Here is a 24,611-nt window from a genome sequence, read left to right on the forward strand (position 1 = left end):
TGATGATCCGCCAGCATCCGAGCCTCCGCCGGAGAGCCTCTCCATTTGCCTTTTCTTGGATCGGCTCTTGACTTCAGAATGTGAGGAAAGTCCGAATGCTGGAAGAGGACCCTGCACAAGACTCAACCGCCGCTGCGTGGTGCTGCTTCTTGTACTGCCTCATCATCAGTATCACATACACGAACAGAGCCAGGCAAGCACGCCACGCCGCAGATTAGATAGAGCCCCCAGAAGCTTTTGAGACGAAGCCCGTCCGCTTCAAACTTGGTATTCTGCGAGAGGCAGGCGATATTCAGAAGCCATTTGTCGTGAATCCTTTGCAGATCTCCGTTCTCTGCCAATTTCAATATGGCCGTCGACAAGTCAAGCGCCAGAGGCGAGTCTCGCGGAAATGCCTGCTCACAAGTAAAGGTCAAAACATATATGCAAGGACGATAATTAAAAGGAACAGATTGAGGAGCAGTGGCAAAGAGATGCTTACAAATCCCCACCCGTTTCTGGTGAACTCTTGACCTACTATGCTGAACTCGCATCGGCTTGAAAGGAAGAGTTCAATGTAAGCACGCTCATCAACATACGCAGCAACGCCGCCCTTTTTGGGGCCATCTCTTAATGCTTTAGCGGACTCTTCCGGCGTCCTCAGGGGAACAAGTCTTGATTCATCAATCCCGATTTCTTCTATCAAGTAGTTTCTACTGAATGAACCCTGCAGGTAGCCAACAGGCTCTGTGCTGGCAACTAAAGTTTCAATGCCTTTAATGGGAGAAGAAAGCTGCTGCACTGTGAGGATTGAAGTCAGGCTTGCCGTGTAACTCGAGTTTATTATAAGAACCACAAATAACCATATGAGAAGCACCAATCGACCCAGAGTGCTCACTGTATTTTCCCCTGCATGCAGACATTATATTTCAACTCGATTAACTCAAAAGTGGGACACCACACATGTTAGAGAAGACCAAGGATTGACACCTACTGTGGGCGAAAAACATGGTCGAAAAACTGAACCTGCCAAATGCAACACAATAACAAGTCAGGAATAGAATGAAAAGCAGAAGAACGGTTCGAGGATTGTGTTTGGAATGAGGAAAATGGAGAAGTAATGAGAAAAGAAGAAGAAATCTAAATCAATTTCCTCACCACAAAACTGTAACTACTTGTTTTCTGGGAGGCCCCCGGAATTCATCATTCGATCTATGCTCCAATATCCAAACAACAGCACCAACAGCTAGGAAGAAGATAGCAGTGACGCCCCACATCTGCGGACTGAAGGATCTCAAAAAGGCCCAAGCACTGGAGTCTGACTTCCTAACCGGGGCTACAACCACTAGACCAGACCCAATAAATGGCTGAGTGAAATCTACCATCCTTGTTCGCTGCGTAGTAATTGTAATGTCGCCAACTGCCCCATCAAAGACCTGGAAGGGAACAAGAATATTATTAAACATCCAAAACCCCACAGACATTGGTAGTTAGTGTGATGCTTACACCCGCCGTGATCAAACGAACAAGCTCGTTGCTATTAGGATTGCTGTGACCATCCCCAAACGGAACAAGCCTATAAGGTACGCCATAAGGCAGCAAGTTCAGCGCAGAAAGGAATACATCAATGCAGAAGCCCTTGAACATGTCAGTGCCTTGTACCTGTGAGACAAATTGACGGTAACTGAATCCCACTGGCACCCCAATTTTTAAGAGCCTCCCATTATTTGGAAAAACCCAACCACGAGGCTTCTGCTCTGTGTTCCCCGGCCAAATCACTGGTCGCAGCTTCTGACTCGCCGCTGAGCGATTGGGGGGGTGTGCGTAGAGCACTTCTGGAGCAACAACCGATAATCCAGTGTAGTTACTCCAATAACCAATCCTCCTAGATCCTGTCCCGATCACATTGAGGATTTCATATGCTGGATTCACAAGGTTCCCATCAGATGCATACCTGAAAGTACCAGTTACCCCTGTCATATCAACCTCATAGATACTTTCTCTCAACACGTTTCCTTGATCGAAGATGCTCACAGAATCAAGATGCAAGTTGTCACCGCGCAGCTCAGACAATTTGGGATCATACGAGAATGTTATTCGATTCCCCTGCTTGAAGAAACTATCAAGCGCACGAGCAAGCGCATAAACAGTATCATATGCATAGAGACCGTAAGTACTCAATCCAAGGCGAACATTACTTTTGGCAGTGTCGTTGGCGCGAGTCAAGTTTTTCCACCTGGAAACAAATCTTCGTCTGAGCTCTGAATCAGGTGTGTGGATACGCAGCGTAAGAACCCCCTGAATCATGTCCATTGTATCGTGGGGGAGTGGACCATTTGTATCCAGAAGAGTAGAGAGAAAATGAGTGGCTATCCAAACATACCCAGCTCCCATCATCTCCAGATGCTTGGCCACTTTAAACACCTTGGGTCCCCAAGCAGCAATGGTGTGCACAACTATTATCCTAGATTCTGCCAAAGCCACCTGGACAAGCACATTAGTAATCTCCTCCCTGGTTGCTTCAGGGCTCATAGGAGCTTTAAAAGAGATCCTACACCGTCTCTCAGCAAGCTTATCTCCTAACACACTAATCCCATTTCTTCCATGATCATCGTCAACATAGATTGCGATAACCTCTCTCCATCCATAGTAGTCAACAAGCTCTGCAATTGCAGTCATCTGATAAAGATCACTATGAGTAGTTCTGACAAAGAATGGGAATTGAAGGGAGGAGAGTGTGGGATCCGTAGCAGAAACTGATAGCAGGGGAACTTGGAGCTCGTTTGCAATGTGTGATATCACATGAGCTGTGACGGAGCTTTGCGGGCCAATTATGGCCACCGTGCGTTTTGCAGTGAGATGTAAGGCTGTTTTTAACGACAAAGAATTATAATCTGCCAAGCTTATGTACTTGATCTATAGTAGGAAAAAAAGTTGAGCTTTAAACAAAAAGATGAAGCTTGTGAAGGACCTACCCTCAGCAATGCTCAGAAAGCCCCTGTATTTGGAATCCTCTTGCATCGAGACATTGAGCTTAGTTTCACCGAGAATAGATGGATCAGAATTTATGTCTTCAATTGCAGCTTCTATTGCAATCTTTGCAATTCGACCGACGGTGGTCTTGAAAGAGTAGAGAACCCCAATATTTACAGAATCGGGTCGTGTGGAATGATTCGAGCCCGCCACGGTCAAACAGAATCCATGGAAGAGAATCATCAAGACCACAAACCAAACTCCCGTCATGCTTGTGGTTGCCTAAACCCACTGAACTTCCTGAAGAGAATCAAACATCTTCATTTTCAGAAGAACTACGTAGAAAGTGAAAATTGAATGCTTGCATACCAGAAACGTTGGGCTTAAAGGGACTAACACCCATGCCCGGAAAGCGAACGATAACAGGAGGCACAGGGAGCATATCAGATACAAAAGAACTATGCTAGGAAACCCTGAAATTAAAGCAAAAGGTAACAAATTGATGGTAGTGTAAAGCACATGGTCTTACGCCAAAAGAACAGGCTTTCAGGAAAAAGGGAGCATTCGGGTGTATTCACAAAATAGAAAGGCCAACTTCAACCGTTGGCCATCGAGGACCGAGAGAAGAAGCAGAACAAGATTGTAAAACAACCTGGGGAGCTCGGATCCCGAAGAAAAATGAAAAAAAAAATCAGAGAAACAACAACAAATCTAAAAGGCAGTGTTAATAATGCTAAGAGTGCTATGGGGATACATGTAGAAATGCAAAAGCACCTGAAGATTAGATTTTGCTGGTCCACTTTACATGGCCAAAAGTTAATCTGGACATAAAAGCCTAGGACTTTGGTAAGCAGGCTGGAGTGGCAATGTATTTATGGGTTCACAAGAAGATAATTGTCACTATACAAGAGCACTTGTGAGGCTGCTGCGTCTGGGCAATGCTCACGGGAAGAAAGAGGACAGAGAGAGACAGACCATTGGGCACTGGGTGGGAAGGGGGACGTGGAATTTTCAAGAGTAAGAAAATGGATTGAATTGGGTCCCTCAGAACGCGCATTGTGCGAAAATTTCATCCGGAGCAAAGCAAGCGAAATGAATAATTAATATGAGCCTATGCGGAGAGAGCTTCTGCCCTGGCCCATTTTTTTTTCCCATAAAATTATAATTTAATTCATTTTCATGGGTAATATCTCTTAAATATTTATAACATTTTATTAAGATAATTGATTGAACCGTGGATTGTCCCAATATTTGAATACGTATTACTCCTCCGGTCCTAATTATAAGACCCAATTGACTTATTTGAGGAGATTAAGGAAGTAAGTTAAGTTGGTTATTTATAATAAATAAGTGTTGTCATTCCTAAAATATCCTTGCTAATTAAGTATATTGGCTAAAACTATCATTGTTAGAAGGATTATCTTGGAAAAAAATGCATAAATATAAGAGACAAAATGGATTGGGTCTTATAATTAGGACCAAATAAAAAGTCAAATTAGGTCTTATAATAAGGACCGGAGGAGTATTTTTAAAAACAAAATGATTAGAAATGTATACATGTAATAAATAATTATAAAACCTAAACATTTATTGGAATTATAGCAACTAAATCATGGTTTTTAAAATTAGAGAATTAAATAAGAGTACAAAGACTAAAAACGGTAAATTTGGGTTGGGTCCTCCGAAACCCGCATTCGTGATGATTACGCAAGTTGACAAATATCAACATGCAAATGAAATCCATTCGCCCCCCACTCACACTGTCCCCCTCCTCCTTGGACTTTTCCACTCGTGCCATTTTGCACCCGCCCCACCTCTATCATATTTTATTCTATTCCGCAAAGAAACTGTGAATAAATCACGTTAACTTCGTTTGAGTTGTGACCAAATTTTGTACAGAAAAGTCTAGGTGAAGTTGTCACTGTATTATTTTCAAATAAATAATTCAATAATGATATGAAATGGATTAGAAAAAATTATTAATAGGTCTCGGATAAAAAAATTTAAGTAGGATAAAGAAGCATCAGCATCTTGATTTTGTTTCTTAGGTATATCTAACAACTTAATTTTATTTATGATGTATCTAACACTCATATTATTTTTGTATGCTTTCAGCATCTTAATCTTATTTATAATGCATTCACCGTCTTAAACTATATGAGATTAGGGCATTAGATGTAAGTTAAAAAAAAAAAAATTAGAGTGCTAGATATGTCAAGAATATAAGATTAGTGGTATTAGATGCATTTAAAAAATGAAATAAGGGTGTTAGATACCACCTTGCCAAATTAAATATAGGTCATATCATAAAGCAAATCTATTTTAAACGTTTTATGCCATAAGACTGTTTAAAAATTTTATCCAACATATCTATCGAGTGTGTATATAACACATTTGAAAAATCAAAGAATATTATAAATAAGTAGGGTAAGATATTTTTGTATATATCAAAAGTTTATGTTAATTGGATCCCAGAGATTTATTAGGCCCAGGGCACACTTTTAAACTCAAAAAACATTTACAAAAATATTTACAAATTGCCCATCAATAAGATCCTTACCTAGGCAGTAAAATTCAAATTTCATGATCAGATGAGTTATAAATTGGTTTATTATCAACTGTATCAACTCTCATTGGTGGTGGGGTAAGATGTTAATCAAATCAGATTTGAAATGCAAAATTGGGACGTCAGAAGATTATATTGTCAGTAGAAAAATAAATAATACCTCATGTTCTTAATATAATATTTACTTTATGGAGCAAAGTGAATCTTATATTAAAAAGAGGAGGTAGTGTTAAAATTATTATATGCGCATACACTCGATGAAACCTGGAAATCACAAAATGGGTGATTTGCAAGAATCATACGAAAAGTTTTGGAGGAGAAAAATAAGAAATGAGCTCATTGTTTTGGGTAAGCAGGCATATGATTAGCCGTGGGGAGGGAAAAGGAGCTAAAAGCATGTAAAGTGGGAATCATGAAAGGAGGGGGCATCATGGCATGTGTTGTCAACGTAGTGGCTTTTTTAATCCCAACAGGATCAGAATGTTGCCCCAGTTTCATTTGCTTGGGTCGGATGCAACATAATATTGGCCCTTCCATATTATTCGCTGCTCTGTATGGCCCACATTTCTTATTGACTAATACAGATGTAACAGAATTATTTTATTTTATTTTATCCTAAACTATTATTTTTTTACTAGCCTAACTTAGCGGCGTAATCTTAGTTTAATACGAATTTGTATAATTGTTCTGAGCTGAAAATTTTTATTGATGCTATAATTCATAAGGAGAGGGAGATAGGCATGGTTTGCGAGAATGGAGAGGTGCGGGGGGTGGTGGCATTGCTGGTTTGGTGAAATGCATATGGAAGTGGAAGCAATGGACATTCATTGCATGCGCCCATTCTTACCTGACCACTAATTTTGTTGTCGCGTGTATAATGGAGAGGTGCCTTGCGTGGACCGCACACAGTGGGCAAAATTTCTAGCTCGAAAATAATGCGAGTAGTGATTAATTTTGAAGAAACTAAACTTTAGGGGATGGATGATGGATCAAATCATCAAACGAAAGTTGGGGTAATTATATAAATAAAAATTAATTTTTTTCCAAATCAGAAGTCAATAATGCGAACATAGTGATGAACCTGTATGAAAGCGACTGGGAGGGATCCGTATCTGCCCACTGGCGCCCCCGGAACGCCGTCCTCCTCTCCGCCCGGCAACAGCGTTAAACCCTGAAACAGCGGAGTATACATGCCGCCCAAACCTGAGTCCGCTTCAAAGTCAAACCCATACTTCAAACCCGGCTCCGTCGTCGAGGTAAGCTCCGACGATGAAGGATTTCGCGGATCTTGGTTTGTTGGCACCATTGTTGGCCGCTGCACTTCCAAGAAAAACCAGAGCAAATTCTTGGTGGAGTATAAAACCATCATGGCCGACGAGAAGGGTTCCAAACCCCTGAGAGAGATGCTGGACCTTCACCAGCTTCGGCCCCTCGCCCCAAGGGAGACTGACCGCCGATTCAAGTTCGGCGAGGAGGTCGATGCATACCACAATGATGGCTGGTGGGAAGGCTCCATAACCGAAGAATTGGGAAACGGGAGGTTCGCGGTGTATTTCAGGCCCTCCAAGGAGCAGATTGAGTTCGGGAAGGAAGACCTTAGGCTCCATCGTGAGTGGGTCAATGGGAATTGGGTCCCTCCATTGGAAGAACCGTCCGAGGAAAAAGTATGCCTGTCTACGCTCCAATTCCCTTTCTCGTGTTTTCTTGCTCTTGCATTAATGCCTTTTCATTTAATCTTCAATCGCTCGGCCTTTGGCGAAGCGCGGCCCACTGTGACTAGTGTCTATTTACAATAACATTTCCATGTATTCTTCTTCATCATTTCTCAACTAACTCTTTCTTTTGGGGTGGGTTTATTTGTGGTTTGAGGCGGACTAATTTGTAAGAAACTTCTGATCCGAAATTTTGGCTTCATTGCCTTCTGTTGCTCGCGCTGAGTGTGCGGGGATGTTATATCAGTCTGTCTGCGAACTGTGAGTAGGGGAATACATTTTTCGAAGACTAATTATTTGTGGCACAGGGATAGAACTAGGGCTTGAACATGCATTTATGTTGATGAAATTGGTATCTTTAACGTCGAGATAATTTTCTTTAAAATGAATGAATTGTCTCACCAATTGTGCCTGGCTGTTAATCATAATAATATTATTAGCTCTTAATCGAATGGCAGAAAATTTTGGCAAACGATGTGAAGGCTAGTGAAGAAACAGTGACGGACATGTTTAGCAAGGGGACACTAGTTGAGGTTAGCAGTGACGAGGAAGGTTTCGAAGGAGCTTGGTTTGCTGCTACTGTTGTTGAACCAAAGGGAAAGGATAAGTTTCTGGTTGAGTACCTGAACCTACGGACTGATGACGATTCGGAGTTCTTGAGAGAGGAAATTGATATGTTACATATTCGGCCTCATCCACCGGAACATGTTTTTGATCAGTTTAATCTTCTTCAAGAAGTTGATGCTTTGTACAATGATGGATGGTGGGTTGGAGTGATTTCCAAAGTTCTTAGCAACTCAAGATACGTAGTCTACTTCAGGAACACCAATGAAGAATTAGAGTTTCCGCACTCCGAGTTAAGGCTACATCAGGACTGGATCAGCGGAAAATGGGTCATTGCTTCTAAGGTATGACTACATTACATACGGTAGCTTAGGTTTTTAATCTTGACATTAGCTTTCCACTGCGATCCTTCAAACGCTTGTTTGGAACCTGAAATTTGTCAATGGGCCATGCAGAGTATCCAATAGCCTAAAAACTGTATACCATTCATGAGCATCTTTAGTTTTGTATGTGGATGAAATATTCCCCTCAAAGTCTACTTTTCCTCCCTCTTGCTAAAACTTGAATAATCGATTTTGCCCATTTAAAACTTTTTTGGGGCGAGGGCGTTCTGTGATGCATACCTTAGTGTTCAAGCCAGCACATAGGAATGTTTTCAGCATTAGCATGAGAATAGGTAAGGGATAATTAGAAAATTGATATTTCTTACATTTTAGTCATTGATAATTAGATTTCGTAGCAGTCTTGGCTTTTCGTAGCTTTTTTAATCTGTCCGCCGAACCTTAAAGATTAAATATTTTGAAACTGAGGAAGCACTTAACCAACTCAAGTTCCTTCATACAACTAAAACAAAGTTTAGTAACCAAATTCTTAAAATTTCTACTTCAAAAGTACTTGGATCTAGTGTTGAAGAGTCAGTTTTTATGGCTGGAGTTGAAATGTGATCCCTGTTAGTTCTTTGAAAAATATTCAGACTAGTAAAAAAAAAAAAAAAAAAAAAAAAAGGGCAAGTCATGTGGATCGGTCCATTTCACCTGTGTACTTAATGGAATGAGTCAAGATCATCTTGAAATTACAGTGGTTGGTAAAATCTAAATCCAATCTACCGAAATAATTGGGTTAAATGGACTAGTTGCGTGGATTCAATCTACTTTGATGGCCATGGTTGTCAATTTGGTTTTCGTGGTTTTGTGGAACTTGTTCTCTGCTCTGCCGTAAGATGAGCCAGAAGGTTGATGTTTATGAAATCCACAGCATCTTAGATTTAGAAGGGGGAATTGTTGTTGTTGTTGTTTTTTTTTTTTTTTTTGGTGTGTGTGTAAGCACCAGGTATTCTAAGTTAGGCTATCTTTCAGGCACAACTAGATTAATTCGGATCGAGGTATGATATGAACCATTAAGATTGGCGTTCTTAGCTCCTAAGATGTTACATTCCCACGCGTTGAACTCGAGACCCGTGGGAAAAAATGTTTTTTGATGTATTGGGATCATTGAAAAGAGTTTGGGCAAATGAGTGAAACTTAGTTGTGTGATGGTTCATAAAAATGTGAAGTCTGTGGAGACTGGCACGGATGAGTTCAAACTCATCATAAAATTTGCTGTTTTGTTTTATTTTATTTTTCTTTGCGGTTCAGAGGATGATGATTATATACAACATTAGGAAAAATGGTCAAAATTAATATACAGATTTTGAACTTGTTTTTTTTTTCAGTTGAAGATATCAATCATGCAATGCTTTGGTTGAAACTTTTCAGGCATTGAAGTTGTAGACGCTGTAGAAAGGAGATCTGTGAAAGGAAACTAGTGTTAAGGACTTCCGGTCTGGTGATTCGTCAAGGTTGCAGCTAACTGCAGTGGCAGGGATGAAGTTTCACTTGCGGTCTTGCAAATATAGGTAGTGAAGAATATAGAGACAAAGGAAACTTGTTACTTTTCAGGTTAAAAGGGGGGGGGGGACTTGTTACTTTGGTTCTGGCCTTTCGTGTTCGTATAAATCAAAATTGGAAATGGTGGCAAATAATGCGTTCTATGTAATTATATTGGGTGCGGAGGGAAACCAGTTGGAAATGCCGTTTCAAGCTTCCAAGTTTCATCTTTGAGCGAGGGAATGAATAGTTGACATGAGAAGTGGGCTTCCGTTACATATTTGCGTGCCATGGCACATATTCTGGGGTGAAGCTGCTTCCGCATTCTCTCCATTTCGTTTCCATTCTCGTTGCGCATCTTATTTTTCAGTTTAATGAAAATAATTTTACAAAATCATTATATTAAAAATCAATTTATTAAAGAATTTTTTTTTTAAAAAATAAGGTTGAAATCTGGAAGGGTTATAAAACTTCAATCCATTTTAAAAGTAGTCCCTCTTTTCCTAAAAGTTTCAAATTTTAAGAGAGTACGTTCTATTTTGTAAGTTTTAGTTTAGATTTATTTTAACATTTAATGTATTTTTTAATTTTATTTTTAATTATTTATTTTTTTAGCTATACTTTTTTTCATCACATTTTTCTATACATTTTTTTAAAAATAAAAATATACTTCTAATTATTTATTCTTTTTTTTGTGATATTCTCTTTCATTACATTTCTCTATATATGTATATATTATCCTCTTTCTTATTTATTATGAGGACAGATTTAAAAATAAAAATATACTTCTAATTTATTAATTATTTTTAATTAATTTTAACTGATTTTTTATTGTTCGCAAATTAATTACTTGAAATTTATAATAATAACTGTATGGATCAGTTGCTCTTTGGTCAAAATTCTTTGCTAACGAAATTATTAGACCACATTGACATTTTTTATCATAAAAAATTATAGAAAACCATAATATTTATGAGAAACTCGTTGTGCATACTGTTTTTAGAAGCCCAAATTTGTTAGGGTGGCAATTTTGAGATGGATTTGAGGATAAAGGTGGGAGCCCAATTTAGAGCGCGCGTGACACGTGCGCAACATCTTGGGGCCACCCCGCTCACCTCCTTTCCCAATCCTTGCGTGTCATCTCCACCATACCAGCTTGCCAGTTCTGATGGCTTCTCCACACCACGCTCCCCTCGCATTCTGAGGTGTGCCCTTCAATCGCACCGCCACGCCTTCGCCTTCTCTTTCTGAGGTCTAGCTTCTCTACTTCACGCATTCTGAGCTGCTGTTTATAGTGAGAATGACAGAGCTGTTCATGGACCCGAAGCTTAACTCTTATTTGCGGCCAGACATGAAAATCCATAATTATAATACCGGACCACTAAACGTTTAGCCAAATAATAACTATTTAGTGATGAAGAGAATGTAATGAGTGGTCATATGGTTATTGAAGCCAAAATTAGAGAAAAAGAAAAGAACGAAGGGAAAATAGCATAAAATCGTCCCCATTTGGCATTGAATGAAACGTCTAATTAGTGGTGGAATTTGTATGGCCCTCACATGAAAGGTAATCTTGGCAACAGAACAGAACAGTGAAGTCGCCCTTCAACTCCAAGCATTACTGAAGCCCGACTGATTCACATCTGCAGTGGCAGACTCGGAGAGCATTGGGTGCTCATCAGTTTTGATGAGCACCCAATGCTCATCAGATCTGAACCGTCCAGATCTGATCTGGACGGTCCAGATTTTATTTTATTTTTATTTTTTAAAAAATAATTATTTTAATAGGTATAAGATAAAAAATAAAAATAATCTTCTAACTATCATTCTTTAAAAATATATCTTTTTTTATTTTAAAATATTAAATCTGGACCGTCCAGATTAGATCTGGACGGTCCAGATTAGATCTGGACGGTCCAGATGGCTCATCAGGTGATGAACACCCGGTGCTCATCACCTGATGAGCACCCGGTGCTCATCACCTGATGAGCACTGTATACGGACCCGTGGCAGACTTGTTAATTTCCCTCTACCCCAAACAAGTACTTGAAAACACTGTTATTATCATTATTACTACTTTTTTTTTTTTTTTTGGCCGAAATCATTATTACTACTTAAAGCTTAAAATTTGTATTAAATATGTTTACACTAAGAACTACTAGATTTACTTGAAATCTTAAATGACAGTGTTTCCTGATCTTCTAAATAGTATTGGCCGCGTCACCCGGAGGCAGTGATGGCCAGGCAGGGCGAATTTTGTTTCTCTCTCCCCAGATTTGAAGCCGACTCTCAGCAGAAAAATGTTATTAAATCAAATATGTTAACCAGTTGTATCAGTAAGTTTCTTTTAACAAATGAAAGAGATGATCTGATTGAAAATACACCAGGTGACCCAAACATGGCGAATGGAAACAGAGGAAAAACAAAAATGGAGTGTTCCCTGTTCTTTCGAGTTCTTAAGAGCACTGCAATTTGCATAGCGAGAATTTGGATGCAAATGCGTAGCGCTGGGTGCACAAAAAGAAGATTGTGGGAACAAGAAAAGGTAAAGCGAGGCAGGAGGCAGGTGGCTGAGGCTGACGCAGGAAAGGGCAGCAATTCTCTACGCTCAAGAACAAGTCGTTTGATAACACCACATTACCTAAATAAATTCCCTAATTGTCAATTTCCCAAATTGCTCACCCTTACCCTTCCCTTCTAAACGGGACTCCCAGGGATATAACAGTCAAATCACAAAAAGGTTGTTCTGCCAACGGACTTGTATCGTGCAAGGAAAGGGAGAAAGAGCAGAGAGGAGGAAAAAATAAAGTGGAGGGTTGAAGAGCCTTGTGTGTTCGTAAAGCTTACATGCCACGAATTTTGACACCCTCTTCCTTTTTTATTCCTTCCCACCTCATAAGTCCTCAATTTTGATCACACCTTCCGAGTTCCAAATCCCACCTCCAACCCATTGCTCAAACACAATCTCATAATAGAGATTTATTGTCAAGGACCAACTTTTGGCTGAGAGCGCACGAGTCAAGGAGATCATAGCAGTTTCCTTTTTCTGATTTGATTAGATCAGAGGGGTGAGAAGAGAAGAAGAGGAAACGATGTCCTGCTCCTCGTCGTCGGGGTCCGAGGAGGATGATGAGGGCTTCGAATCCTACAGGAAAGGAGGCTACCATGCCGTCCGGGTTGGCGATCAGTTCGCCGGCGGCAGATACATAGCACAGAGGAAGCTCGGTTGGGGTCAGTTCTCTACTGTCTGGCTTGCTTACGATACTCGCAACTCTGTACGTCTGATCCTTCCTCTTCTATTGCTGCGTCGTGAATTTGTTTATCCATCTTTTTTTTTCCCCCCTCCAAGTCTTTTCCACATTTTTTGATGACTTTCGCGTGTGATATTTAGCTTGGATGTAAGATTTTTTTCCCTTGAAACTTCTCCCTCGATTGCAATCGGTTTTGAATCTATGGGAGCAATTCAGTTACAACGTCTTTGTTACGGTGTGTTCTCAATTCATCAATTTAGAATTTTCTGCTTTTGACAACGTGAAGCTTTTACAATATCAGCGATTTTCCTTTGCTTCTCGCCCTCATTTCTGATATAGACTTGAGGATCTTTTTATATACTTGTACAAAGACCACCATCATGAATTCACCAACCCCATCTTATGTTTGCGTAAATCACTTAATCTGTCATAGATGTATGGTTGAAAAATCTTACATAGAAGAAAATAGTTATACTAATGTTGTTACTGACTCCTCCTTTTTTCCTTCTTTTGGGTGGACGGCCCTGGATTTTATTTTTTTGGGGATCTTTTTCTAATTCTGCACCTCTGGTTTTCAGACATACGTTGCTCTTAAGATCCAAAAGAGCGCAGCCCAGTTTGCTCAGGCTGCCCTTCACGAGATTAGTGTTCTTTCGTCTATTGCTGATGGTGACCCTTCAAATTCAAAGTGTGTTGTCCACTTGATCGATCACTTTAAGCATACAGGGCCAAATGGACAGCACCTTTGTATGGTCCTTGAGTTTCTTGGTGATAGTTTGCTCCGCCTGATCAGATATAACCGTTACAAAGGCCTTCCATTAAGTAAAGTTAGGGAGATTTGCAAATGTATTTTGATTGGTCTGGATTACTTGCACAGAGAACTTGGTATAATCCACTCTGATCTAAAACCTGAAAACATTCTTCTCTTTTCTTCTATTGATGCTTCCAAAGATCCTGTCAGATCTGGACTTTCCCCAATCCTAGAGAGACCAGAGGGAAACTCAACTAGTGGAGTTACGAGTCTTGTTGAGAAAAGGTTAAAAAGGAGGGCAAGGAGGGCAGTTGCTAAAATATCTGAAAAGCGCGATTCAATGGGAGGAGCAGGAGAAGCTGGGAAGTCTGAAAGAAATGTTGAAGGGATTGATGTGAGATGCAAGATTGTAGATTTTGGAAATGCATGTTGGTCCGGTAAGCAAATTGCTGAAGAAATCCAGACAAGGCAGTACAGAGCTCCTGAAGTAATATTGCAGGCTGGTTATTCCTTCTCTGTTGACATGTGGTCTTTTGCTTGCACTGCTTTTGAACTTGCCACTGGTGATATGATGTTTACCCCAAAAGGTGGACAAGACTATAGTGAAGATGAGGTATGGTGATTTTGCTTGAACGATATTATAGTTCCATTCAGTCCAGTAGCTTTTGCATGGAAAAACTTGTGATAATTGCTTCAGCATACACTGAATATCATAATATCCTTGACATTACAGCAACATTAAAGCTACGTGAATTTCTTAATAACTGGTTTAACTGGAATTCCTGATACTTACTTAGAAGTTCTATGTTCATAATGCTCGTGCAAATATAAAACTTATGGATGGACTAAAGGTACTTATGAACCGTATTTAGGCTAGAGGAGTCTTATAGAAATACCGTCTGGAAATTGTTGCTTGTGATGTTAGATTAGAGCCGGGTAGGTTGGTTATTAAAGTCTAGTTTCGTATTGCAACTCTGTTCTCGATCATCATAATAGACAGAAAATCTAGATGTGGATTTCTGGGTCGAGTCTCATGCTATCGTGTTCCTTACGTGATGCGTTTGCATTTTTAGCTAGGCTGGCATTTAACTATTGTTTAGTTCTTTCAGCAAAAAGAGAGGGGAAAAAGGGAACATTATTTGATTTTTCATGGACCTGGTACTAGAAATATTTATAGTGATTGTGAGCGTGCAAAAGCACATTCTGAACCCTTGGGATTGTATATTAGAAGAATAACATAACTACACGTTCCGGTTTCAGGATCACCTGGCCATGATGATGGAACTTCTTGGGAAAATGCCCCGTAGGGTGAGTACATTCCTATGGCATTGGTATGGTTCTTGAAAATGCTATGCTAGCATGTCTAATGCATGTGTTGCAGGTTGCAATCTCCGGAGCACGATCCAAGGATTACTTTGATAGGCATGGGGATCTAAAACGGATTCGGAGGCTAAAATTCTGGCCGCTTGATAAATTGTTGATTGATCGATACAAATTTTCAGAGAATGACGCAAGGGAGTTCTCAGACTTTCTTCTGCAGCTTCTTGAGTTTGCACCGGAGAACCGGCCAACAGCCCGGCAGTGCTTGCAACACCCTTGGTTTAGTGGTAAGGATTCAACTCCGTGTGAAAAGAGAAACGAGCCTAGTGTGGAAAAGGTTAATGTTGGGATGAACAACCTTAAAATCAAGGTGGGAAAGTGAAGGCTGTTTCGCAATGACTTCACTTTGAAGTCCATCTTTCCACTTGAATGAATGTTTTTTTCCCCCCCGGTCACGGCTTATATTTGGCTTGCTTTTTTTTTTTTTTTCCCTGGATTTATTTTTTCTTTTTCTATTGGATTAACTACGAAGATGTAAAGTATTGAAGAATTTTGTGAGCAAAATGACACCGTCCAGAGGCTTGCTGACACAGGAGCGTGTTTGTTCTTGCCTGTGATATAATTCATTTTGACATTATTCTGAATGAAGTCACAGCATACAAGGACTCTTATTAGAAAAATGTTGAAGGCATACTTCGTGTGCCGTAGTTGTATGAATCCAAACATGGGAAGGGTTCAAACTTCAAAGAATTATTTTAGGTTAAAGTATGTTTTTTTTTTTTGGACTGAGGTTAAAGTATGTTCTTTAATCTTGTATGAGATTTCAATTTGATTTTTTAATTTTAAAAAAGGCAATATATACCTTTGATCTGTTAATTTAGTCTTTTAATTTTTAAAAGTATATTTTTAATAATTTTATCCTAAAATTTTAAATGATAGTTTTTGTAAAAATAATACTTATTTTGAAAATTAAATTTAATAAATCTTTTATTAATATTTAAGATTTCAGTGTTATCTTTGTATTCTTTTAACGGTTTTAGGATTAGAAGACAATATAATTTTTAAAGATAAGAGAAAAACTGAAATCTTGTATAAAATTAAATGGCTAAATGTATATTTTTGCCTTTTAAAAGTAGATTAATGAAAAATGATAATATTAAAATATTAAATATTGATACAGTGTTCTTAGATGTTAAAATAATAAATTTAATTTTCAAAGAAATCATGAATCATTATTTAAAACTAATAATTTAAGAATTAAATGACTAAAATTATAATTTTAAAGTTAAGAAATCAAATTAAAATCTTGTATAAAATTAAAAATATATATATAATTTTATCATTATTTTATTATTTTACTGGGTAGGATATGGATTCTATCGAATTGGATATAAACAATTCGGTCCCCAAGAAAAATGGGATGCAAATGATAATAATACCTTTTTTTTTTAATCTTCAAACCATATCAAACATATTTCGAGTCTTGAAATTTAGAATTTGGGTTGTTTAAGTTATTTATAGGCTGAAATTAGGGGTGACAACACAGGCTGTGGAGGGTTAGGATTAAATGGTACAGGTTAAAAAAAAAAACTTGTGTAATGGTTAGTTAATCCTAGCCTGTCATGGTGGGCAAATATTATTTTCTTTTTAATTTTTTCATTTTAAAATATGTTTTTCATAAAATATAAATAAAATATAATAAAATTTTCATTTTTTAAGTATTTGATTGAAAACACCAAATAAATGAAAGAAGTATTTTTTTAAAAACATTTTTTAGATAGGATATAAAATATGTGCAGGTTGAAAAGCTTCATTTATTGGTGGTTTAGCTTTTAGTTAAGAGAAAATTCCAAAAAAGGTTCTTGGAATATAAAAAATTTCAGATTGGGTCCTGAAATTTCGGAAATGACAGAATGGGTCAGTGACCCAATATATCATTTGTCAAATTAAGAGGAATTGACAACTTTGCCCTCGTTTGTATTCATTCACTATAATGATTTAAGAAATCACTATAAGGGTTTAGGTGTTACCTAGATTCGTATAGCGAATAACTACTCACTTTTTCATAGTCAGGTGTCTTGTTATTAACTACAACTAATTTTGTAATCACTAGAACAATATAAGCATTATCTAGATTTGTGTAGAGAATAACTACTCATTTTTCATAGTCAGGTATCTTATTATTGTCAGGTACCTTATTATTAACTACAACTAATCTTGTAATCACTAGAACAGTGTAAGCGTTACCTAGATTTGTTTAGAAAATAACTAGTCATTTTTGCTTAGTTAGGGGCAAAATTGTCAATTCGTCTTAATTTCACAAATGACAGATTGGGTCAATGACCCATTCTGTCATTTTCGAAATTTAAGGATCCAATCTGAAATTTGGTATATTCTAAGGACTTTTTCTGGGATTTTCCATTTAGTTAAACCTAACCTATTATTTTTTTCCAATACAACCTATATCACCAAATGTAGATAAAATAGGTGATTTGGAACATAAGATATGGATAGTTTATGTACCTAGTGCAAATCTTGCCTTTTGTAGGAAGAAAAAATAGGTTACTACTTACTACAAAGCAAGCCCTGAAATCAATATTATAGTAGACAATAAAATATCATCGTGTTATTATTAATGGCTAAAGTGAAATACAACTAAAATAGAACTAATATGTAAAGATAAAAATCAAATACTAGTGTTTGGAAAACATGGGAACAATACCAAAAATCATGATTTTCTATCGTCATTATAGAGGGAGCAGTGTGCTTGCATATAGAATGGCTAAAAGGATTTGAGTGATCTAAGCTATGGATTTGCCTGACATCTTATGAATACTATCTAAAACTGAGAACTTGCCATGCGCATACATTAGTCCGGAAAAGAATCTCCTACGGCCCAGCACACCGTCTCGTTAGCAACGCGGCAGCCAGTCAGCCACGGGTGAATCGCGCGGTGCTTTCAGTTTCAGTTGTCACGTTGGAGCTAACCGCCTTCCTTTTTTGTCCTGCACAGTGGTGAAGCTAGCTATGTTTCTTCCCCATACCCCGGCAATTCTTATTGAAATCGCGCCATGACCGGCTGAGAAACCAACGCCGGCATTCCCTGTTTTTCTTTCTTTTTTTTGGCTGCGGAGCTTCGACCGGTCGCGTTAGTTTAATTCTTTCTGCTAGTGCTTAGTTCGATGACGACCATAACGCCTTTGCCCGAGGATGTCCGGAGTTGGTTGCGTTCTGGCATTTTCTTGTTCGACTTGACGAGGGTTGTGGAAGAACTGGTTTTCAACAGCCTGGATGCTGGCGCCACTAAGGTATTTATCCATCTATCCTATGATTAGTGCAAGTATTACTAGATTACTAGAGAGGGGAAGTTGTCTGGCTTCGAGAATTGCGGTTGCATTGATATAACCGGTCGGTCTATGATGTTGGTCTAGCTTAGACGCAGTGCTCAGTGCAGCCAATGAATGCGCTATCGTTCTGTTCTTTTTTCACGGACTGTGGATCCCGCTATGACATACATCAGGCCATTATTTTAGTGAGGAATGAGGATGAAATCGCACGGAACCAGTATTTTGAATGCGGGGGTAATACTGTTGAGAGGCAGCGAGGACTGAGGAGTTTTTGTGATTGATTTGGTGACTAGAAGATGGTTTGGTTACAGTGATTCTGGGATATTCCTTTGGAAAGCTTTTTGGTCTGTATATCAGGACTAAAATAATAATGATATCACTAATAAGCTATTGGTTGAGGTAGTAGCGACCTAACCCGTGTAAGGAGGAAAATATAAATTCGACTCCCGGGAAGCGCAATTGTTAGGAAGACTATTCTTTAATTGCTCCAGACCGGAAAGGGATTAATCTCAAGTTCTACGTGACTTATGGATACCCTTGTTTTACCTAAAAAAATAATAATGACATCATTTATGGATTTCTGTTGTAAGATTGTAGCTGACCAACTTCAGCCTATGAGGATGACTAAGGGAAGAAAATTCTACCTCCCATCAACTGTAAAAGTATAAAACAGATACCATTTGCATTGCTAGCGGTTTATTACCAATTAGTTATGGCTTTTGTTTTTGCAGGGTTCTGATCTCAAGTCACCTTTGAATTCTGAGCATCCGATGTTTATGTTTTAGTCAACTAATTGTCTATTTGGTCAAAGGGATGGCTGAATCCTTGAACTGTCTGATATATTTGTTACAGATCTCAATCTTTGTTAGTGTCAGGAGCTGTTACATAAAAGTAGTGGATGATGGTAATTATTTTCATTTTTTTTTTTTAAACGTTATCTGAGTTGAAAGTTGAAACCATATGGTACATTTGACTGTGATCCATCTTCCTGTTTCGAAACAATTATATTTATAGGAGTTGGTATTACTCGAGATGGATTGGCGATCGTTGGAGAAAGATACGGTATGCACTTTGTCAATTTATCATCTTTTCTCACTCTCCTTTACCTGTAAGACTTGTTGCTAATGCTAGTTGATGTTCTCGCACTTCTTTTCTCATTTATGATTTTTTGAATGAAATGATCCCAGACCTTGCTCATTTTAAAATTTTGGCGGGTAAAAATTGATGATTAAAGACCGAAATGGCTTATTTATTTATTTATTGTGATTCACTAGTAACTATGCTATTGTTATAAGATAAGGGCCTCATATTGTCATCTCTCGTGTATTTCATTTATTGTTCTTTTTTTTGGTGGTCGTTATAAGTTGTCAAATTAGCTTAATTGCTTATAGATAGATAGATATATATATATATATATATATATTTGTAAGTTCACAGACGCAAAGGTCCTCTGAGTCAGCATTTGGTAAAGTTGTTTTAACAAAACCATTCATGCTCATGATCATTTGACAAATAGAGATGCCCAGGAAACCTTGTTTAAATTATGTGAATCTAGTTTCCCAAGTTGCCTATGATAATGGGATGTATCATATGTATATTGTACAAGCAGCAACATCAAAGTTACTTAGTTTGGCTGATCTGAATGGCATAAGTCGAAGCTTTGGTTTTCGGGGGGAAGCTTTAGCTTCAATTTCAGAAGTTTCGGTGTTGGAAATTTTGACAAGAACTTTTGGAAGGGCAAACGGGTACCGCAAAGTGTTGAAGGTGTGGATAAGTTCTTACCATTTATTCATCATGGCTATTTTGTCCTGGTGAGTTGAATGGTGCATCTGCTGTTGATTGCTACGTTTATTAACTCAAGCTTTTCTGTGATTGCTGCAGGGCTGCAAGTGCTTATATCTTGGTATAGATGATGATAGAAAGGAAGTGGGAACAACAGGTAATAATAATTGGTTAATCAAACATTTGCGTTTTTTTTCCTTTATATATTTCTGTTTATATGCAGGAATAAGATAAATGCATGGATAGGCATCGGTCGTTCTTTTCTAAGTCTTCCCCCTTGATCCTCATATGGACTGTGAACTTGTACTATTTGGGATGTTGGGATGTAATATGGTTTCCCTCTCTTTTTTCTTTTGATATTCCTTGGTGATGTAGCATAATAATAATTTTGTTTTAATATTGCAGTTATAACATGTTTTGACTCATTGCCATTTGGATCTAGGTGATTCACTTTTTGTATGTCTCTTTCGGGTTGAAGCCATTGCCAAGACACTCAAGGCAAAAGGCACTTTTAAGGCTTTAGACCTCTTGAACATCTTAGATAAGGGACACTAAAAGATGCATTTCCAAGTGAAACAAGGTGCCAAAATAGAGAATAGCCTGTGATATGCTACGCAAAAAATAAATAACCAAGCCTACATTTCTAACAATGTTTGACTGATGAATTAAGTACTCAAGCATGCTAGTGAGCTTTGGTTTTTCTTTGTTTGTATTCATGAACTCTAAAAACAGTCTGAATAATCTAGAGCCAAAATGACTATTTTACCTTATTCTTAAACCTCTAAGCTTGGGTTTTGTAGTTTCCTATATTATCCCTGACTATTTTAAAACATTTTTAGTTGGGCTTCTAAGTTGCTCCTTCCCTTAGAGTCAGCCATCTACTTTAAGTTGTCTTAGCTGCACATCTTAACTGATGCCGAAAGCACCAGCGGCATAGTCAGGCAGATTTCTGGCTTACATAATGATTCTTTTTATCTTATCTGTTCCAATTTATTGACACATTGACATTCATTGCTAATTGAGGCTTTTTATCTTTCAGTTGTTGTCCGTGATTTGTTTCACAACCAACCAGTTCGGAGGAAACATGTGCAATCCAGGTTCCTTTTTTCCTCATCCCATCACTTTTTAACATGCATATGATAGTCTTAATTGTAAATGAAAATATATCTGTTTCCAAAAATTTGTACTGACTGATGAGTTAAAATTGGAAGCCCAAAGAAGGTTCTGCAATCAGTCAAGAAATGCATGCTGCGGGTCGCACTTGTGCATCCGAATATTTTGTTCAAAGTTGTTGATATTGAAAGGCACGTTGCTTGCAAATTCATGAGTCATATCTTCCCTCTTTTCCCGTTTTCTTTTCTTTGTGGGTTTCCAAGGTTTAACAACATTCTCTATTCTGTTCCCTATAGTGAGGATGAACTTCTTTGCACACAGTCTTCTTCTTCTCCGCTATCACTTTTAACCAGTGGCTTTGGGGTGGATGTGTCAAGCTCTCTTCATGAATTACAAGATCAGGATGATGTTATAAAGCTTTCAGGATACATATCTGGCCCCTGCAATAGTTTTCCTGTGAAGGTGATTTGTACCTGTGATGCATCAATTCAATTATTTATCTAATTATACCCATGATTTCAGAAAACACACGCACTCTCTCTCTCACACGCGTGCACGCACACACACACACAACACACTCATATATTTAAAATAGCTGACCTCCCTTCCTCTGCCCTCTACAACTCTTGGTGTGTTGCTTTGTTTGTTTTGCAGGCCTTGCAGTATATCTGTATCCATGTGAGTTTTAACTTTGGATAATGTAATAAGGGTCCAGAGTTGATGTATTGAGCTCAAAAAGAATCAAATGCTTAATATATCTTCACATTGGTCCTTAACATGCCCAGATATTAACTCACAATTCATCAACAAGAGCCCCATTCATAAGCTTCTGAGTCAACTTGCTGTTAAGTTTGAGCATCTGGACTCACGGAATGCAGGTGACAAGTTCCTGAACAAGAAGAGAAGTAGATCACAAGCATATCCAGCTTATATCTTGAATTTGCTTTGCCCACGGTCTCTGTATGATTTAACCTTTGAGCCATCAAAGACTTCTGTTCAATTTAAGGTAGTCTCTTGGGCTTTTCTTGTCTTTACTATTTACTATTCTAGTGATTATGTACACTAACAAGAATCATCAGTTTTACAGAGGGAGATAGATAATTTCTTAGTAGTAACTTTATTCTCAAACCACCCTATTTTTGGATTAAAAAGTGCTGCAGTACATCTTCTTCTTCTTCTTTTTTTGGCTGGGGTGTAGTACGTCTAGAACATCTTACTTTCAACAGGAGCAGTTATCCTACTAGTGCTAGAATATAAAATAACTTGACCTTCTTAATCTATAAACTTATAACTTGATTGTTGAAGATGTCTTTCCTGAATTATTTTATCCCAAGACTTCAGCAATGCTGCTTAGAATTTGACTCCTTCCAACCACACTTTTGAAGGATTGGGCTTCTATACTGAACTTCATTGAGAAGGCCATCAAAAATTTCTGGGGGAAGAGTATAACTCCTGGTATTGCTGCATCTTACTGGTATTTGATACAATGAATTGGTAGTGACTATACTTACGTAAATCATTTATATGCTTGTAGGAGAGTCATCTAATGCCACTCATGAGGTGCAAGCATCCCAAATGTGCAAGGAAACTGATGATGCTATTTTGGTTGAAGCAGGTGAAATTTTCTGCTTTGTTGTATTTGTTAATTAAGTATGATCAATTTCTGGTTAAAAATAATACCCCCTGTAAGCAGCACTGTTTTTTATTTTAGGGAAAAAAATCTGCAAACAATCCCTCATAGGTTGCCAGGGTTGATGGTGGGTTAGTTTGTCTTTCAACAGTTGAAAATAATTGCCAAATCTCTTTGATGCAGATATAGCGAACTGTGGAAACCGAAAGAGTAAGGAATTCTCTGGCCTTTTCTTGTCCACTTCTGACAAGTGGCTAAAGATGACCATTGCCTGTCTGATGGGCAAGTCACTAGACCCTCCCTTGGTTATTTGCCCTCAGGTGCTGCAAAGTTCAAAGAAAAACCGAATAAGAGAGACTTTTTCTGTCAGACTGGCTACTCTAGCTTTTCAATGGATGGGTCATATGCCAAGTATGATTCCACTGTGACCATAAATCATTGCAGTGTGTGGAATGATAACAACTGTATATCTGGAAGAGATGATTTATTGGATGGTGAGTTTGCTGCTGGAGAAATCTTCAATGATGATGTGTCTTTTGATGCCCCAAGCTCGTCAAAGGGAAATAAATTTCGTGAAGTTGATGATGATAGGCTCAGTAAATCATCCCAAGGTGCCTTGCATTATGGCTGTCGTGAGATTGACGGGGATTTTCAAAAGCCTTTTTTGAAGAGTTGCTCTGTACGAGGCAGTGATCCGCATGAGAAGGCCTTGTTTGCAAATGATGAACATGAGTTTCAAATTGATGGCTATAGCACCAAACAAGATATGGGAGTGTGTAGTGGCAGAGTTGAGAACATAAGTGCCCATCCCTGTCCAGAAGCTGTAGAAATGTTTAACACATCTAGAGATTCTGTTTTTCTCTCAAGAGCGTCTAGTGAAGAAAAATGTTTTCCTTCAGATTCATGCTCTCTGGCAACACAAATGGGATGCCCTGGGTCTGCTAAAGAAAAATGTTTTCCTTCAGATTCAAGCTATCCAGAGTTACTGACATCAGAACATTACCCTATCTTCAAGACACTGTTACCTGAAGCCACTGCTTGGGATGTTGATCATATGACTGGCACTGGTCTTGATGTTCTTGGAGGAATACCTATATGCTATAAATGGGGTGATTATGAAAGAATTTTTGATGATGAAAAAATAGATGCAATGTTAGCTGTGATACCTCATACAGCTTCAACTCAGATCGGCCGCATGAGAAGTTTTGGAAACAGTGATTGTATTTTGATGGTCCCAATGACTCTAATAATTCAAATTTTACCAAATGGCTAGATCCTAATTTGGTCAAATGGCCTGATTGTTATGATATAGGTTCCAACAAATGGTCAGATATTTTAGCAGATGAGTCAGATTGGTTGTGTCCCGTGTCATGTGGTGGAAACTACCGCAGACTTAGTGAGAAAAGAATAAAAAAGGATCATGTTAGACATCCAGCTTCAGAAAAGAATCATGAAAGATCTTAGAAGAAGCTTTTCAGCCCCTCCATTTCACAAAAGCAGAAGAAGGTTTAATTCTTTAAAGCAACCTTAACGATGATAGCCAAAAGACCTGCGGGCCTAGCCTCCAACTGTGCTTTAAAGAATAGAGGTTTTTTCCTTCTTCCCCCTCTTTCCTCTCGTTTTCCATGTAGCAATATTTTTCCACTGAAAAAATTAAAGGAATGATGCTTTAGAATTGGCAGAAGCTGATGAAGAGTATCCCCAGCAGTCTTCTGGTCCACTTCACCCACCTCCTGAGGAACATTTGTTTCTTGAAAA

At 38.3% G+C, this 24,611-nt stretch overlaps 3 protein-coding genes and 1 pseudogene across 5 annotated transcripts; 3 read left to right on the forward strand and 1 right to left on the reverse strand.

Moving 5' to 3' along the window:
* Positions 1-6: 6 nt before the first annotated feature.
* LOC114750886 (glutamate receptor 3.6-like) lies at positions 7-4,009 on the reverse strand (annotated as a pseudogene).
* A 2,496-nt stretch (positions 4,010-6,505) lies between these two features.
* On the forward strand, positions 6,506-9,738 carry LOC114750884 (DUF724 domain-containing protein 3-like). 2 transcript variants are annotated; one of them, XM_028939524.1, is made up of 3 exons: positions 6,506-7,182; positions 7,671-8,138; positions 9,549-9,738. In XM_028939524.1, exons 1-3 carry the CDS (start codon positions 6,709-6,711, stop codon positions 9,561-9,563), a joined length of 957 nt encoding a protein of 318 aa, XP_028795357.1. In that variant the 5' UTR covers positions 6,506-6,708; the 3' UTR covers positions 9,564-9,738. The 2 variants fall into 2 exon arrangements, with proteins under 2 accessions (XP_028795357.1, XP_028795358.1); XM_028939525.1 differs by having other exon boundaries at positions 6,509-7,182; positions 7,689-8,138.
* Positions 9,739-12,304: 2,566 nt separating this feature from the next.
* LOC114750885 (SRSF protein kinase 1) lies at positions 12,305-15,416 on the forward strand. The gene is made up of 4 exons (XM_028939526.1): positions 12,305-12,934; positions 13,489-14,274; positions 14,922-14,969; positions 15,043-15,416. Exons 1-4 carry the CDS (start codon positions 12,752-12,754, stop codon positions 15,361-15,363), a joined length of 1,338 nt encoding a protein of 445 aa, XP_028795359.1. The 5' UTR covers positions 12,305-12,751; the 3' UTR covers positions 15,364-15,416.
* A 2,510-nt stretch (positions 15,417-17,926) lies between these two features.
* Positions 17,927-23,378, forward strand: LOC114750883 (DNA mismatch repair protein MLH3). 2 transcript variants are annotated; one of them, XM_028939522.1, is made up of 13 exons: positions 17,927-18,289; positions 19,181-19,232; positions 19,343-19,390; positions 19,938-20,092; positions 20,210-20,267; positions 21,150-21,207; positions 21,322-21,414; positions 21,520-21,685; positions 21,878-21,893; positions 22,009-22,229; positions 22,609-22,678; positions 22,758-22,838; positions 23,037-23,378. In XM_028939522.1, exons 1-13 carry the CDS (start codon positions 18,164-18,166, stop codon positions 23,279-23,281), a joined length of 1,389 nt encoding a protein of 462 aa, XP_028795355.1. In that variant the 5' UTR covers positions 17,927-18,163; the 3' UTR covers positions 23,282-23,378. The 2 variants fall into 2 exon arrangements, with proteins under 2 accessions (XP_028795355.1, XP_028795356.1); XM_028939523.1 differs by having other exon boundaries at positions 18,210-18,289; positions 19,343-19,436.
* The last annotated feature ends 1,233 nt before the right edge of the window (positions 23,379-24,611 follow it).

Source organism: Neltuma alba, unplaced genomic scaffold (genome assembly GCF_004799145.2).
Source record: "Neltuma alba isolate B1F8T4 unplaced genomic scaffold, ASM479914v2 tig00006669_pilon, whole genome shotgun sequence".
Classification (NCBI taxonomy): Eukaryota; Viridiplantae; Streptophyta; class Magnoliopsida; order Fabales; family Fabaceae; genus Neltuma; species Neltuma alba.

Excerpts from the sequence above, each read along its gene's own strand:
- LOC114750884 (XM_028939524.1), top strand. The coding sequence starts at position 6,709 with ATGCCGCCCAAACCTGAGTCCGCTTCAAAGTCAAACCCATACTTCAAA. Across the intron at positions 7,183-7,670 it reads AAGAACCGTCCGAGGAAAAA|CTCTTAATCGAATGGCAGAA; the intron begins GTATGCCTGTCT and ends TAATATTATTAG.
- LOC114750883 (XM_028939522.1), top strand. The coding sequence starts at position 18,164 with ATGACGACCATAACGCCTTTGCCCGAGGATGTCCGGAGTTGGTTGCGT. Across the intron at positions 20,268-21,149 it reads AAAGGAAGTGGGAACAACAG|TTGTTGTCCGTGATTTGTTT; the intron begins GTAATAATAATT and ends TTTATCTTTCAG. Across the intron at positions 21,415-21,519 it reads AAAGTTGTTGATATTGAAAG|TGAGGATGAACTTCTTTGCA; the intron begins GCACGTTGCTTG and ends TGTTCCCTATAG.
- LOC114750885 (XM_028939526.1), top strand. The coding sequence starts at position 12,752 with ATGTCCTGCTCCTCGTCGTCGGGGTCCGAGGAGGATGATGAGGGCTTC. Across the intron at positions 12,935-13,488 it reads CTTACGATACTCGCAACTCT|ACATACGTTGCTCTTAAGAT; the intron begins GTACGTCTGATC and ends TCTGGTTTTCAG. Across the intron at positions 14,275-14,921 it reads AAGACTATAGTGAAGATGAG|GATCACCTGGCCATGATGAT; the intron begins GTATGGTGATTT and ends TTCCGGTTTCAG.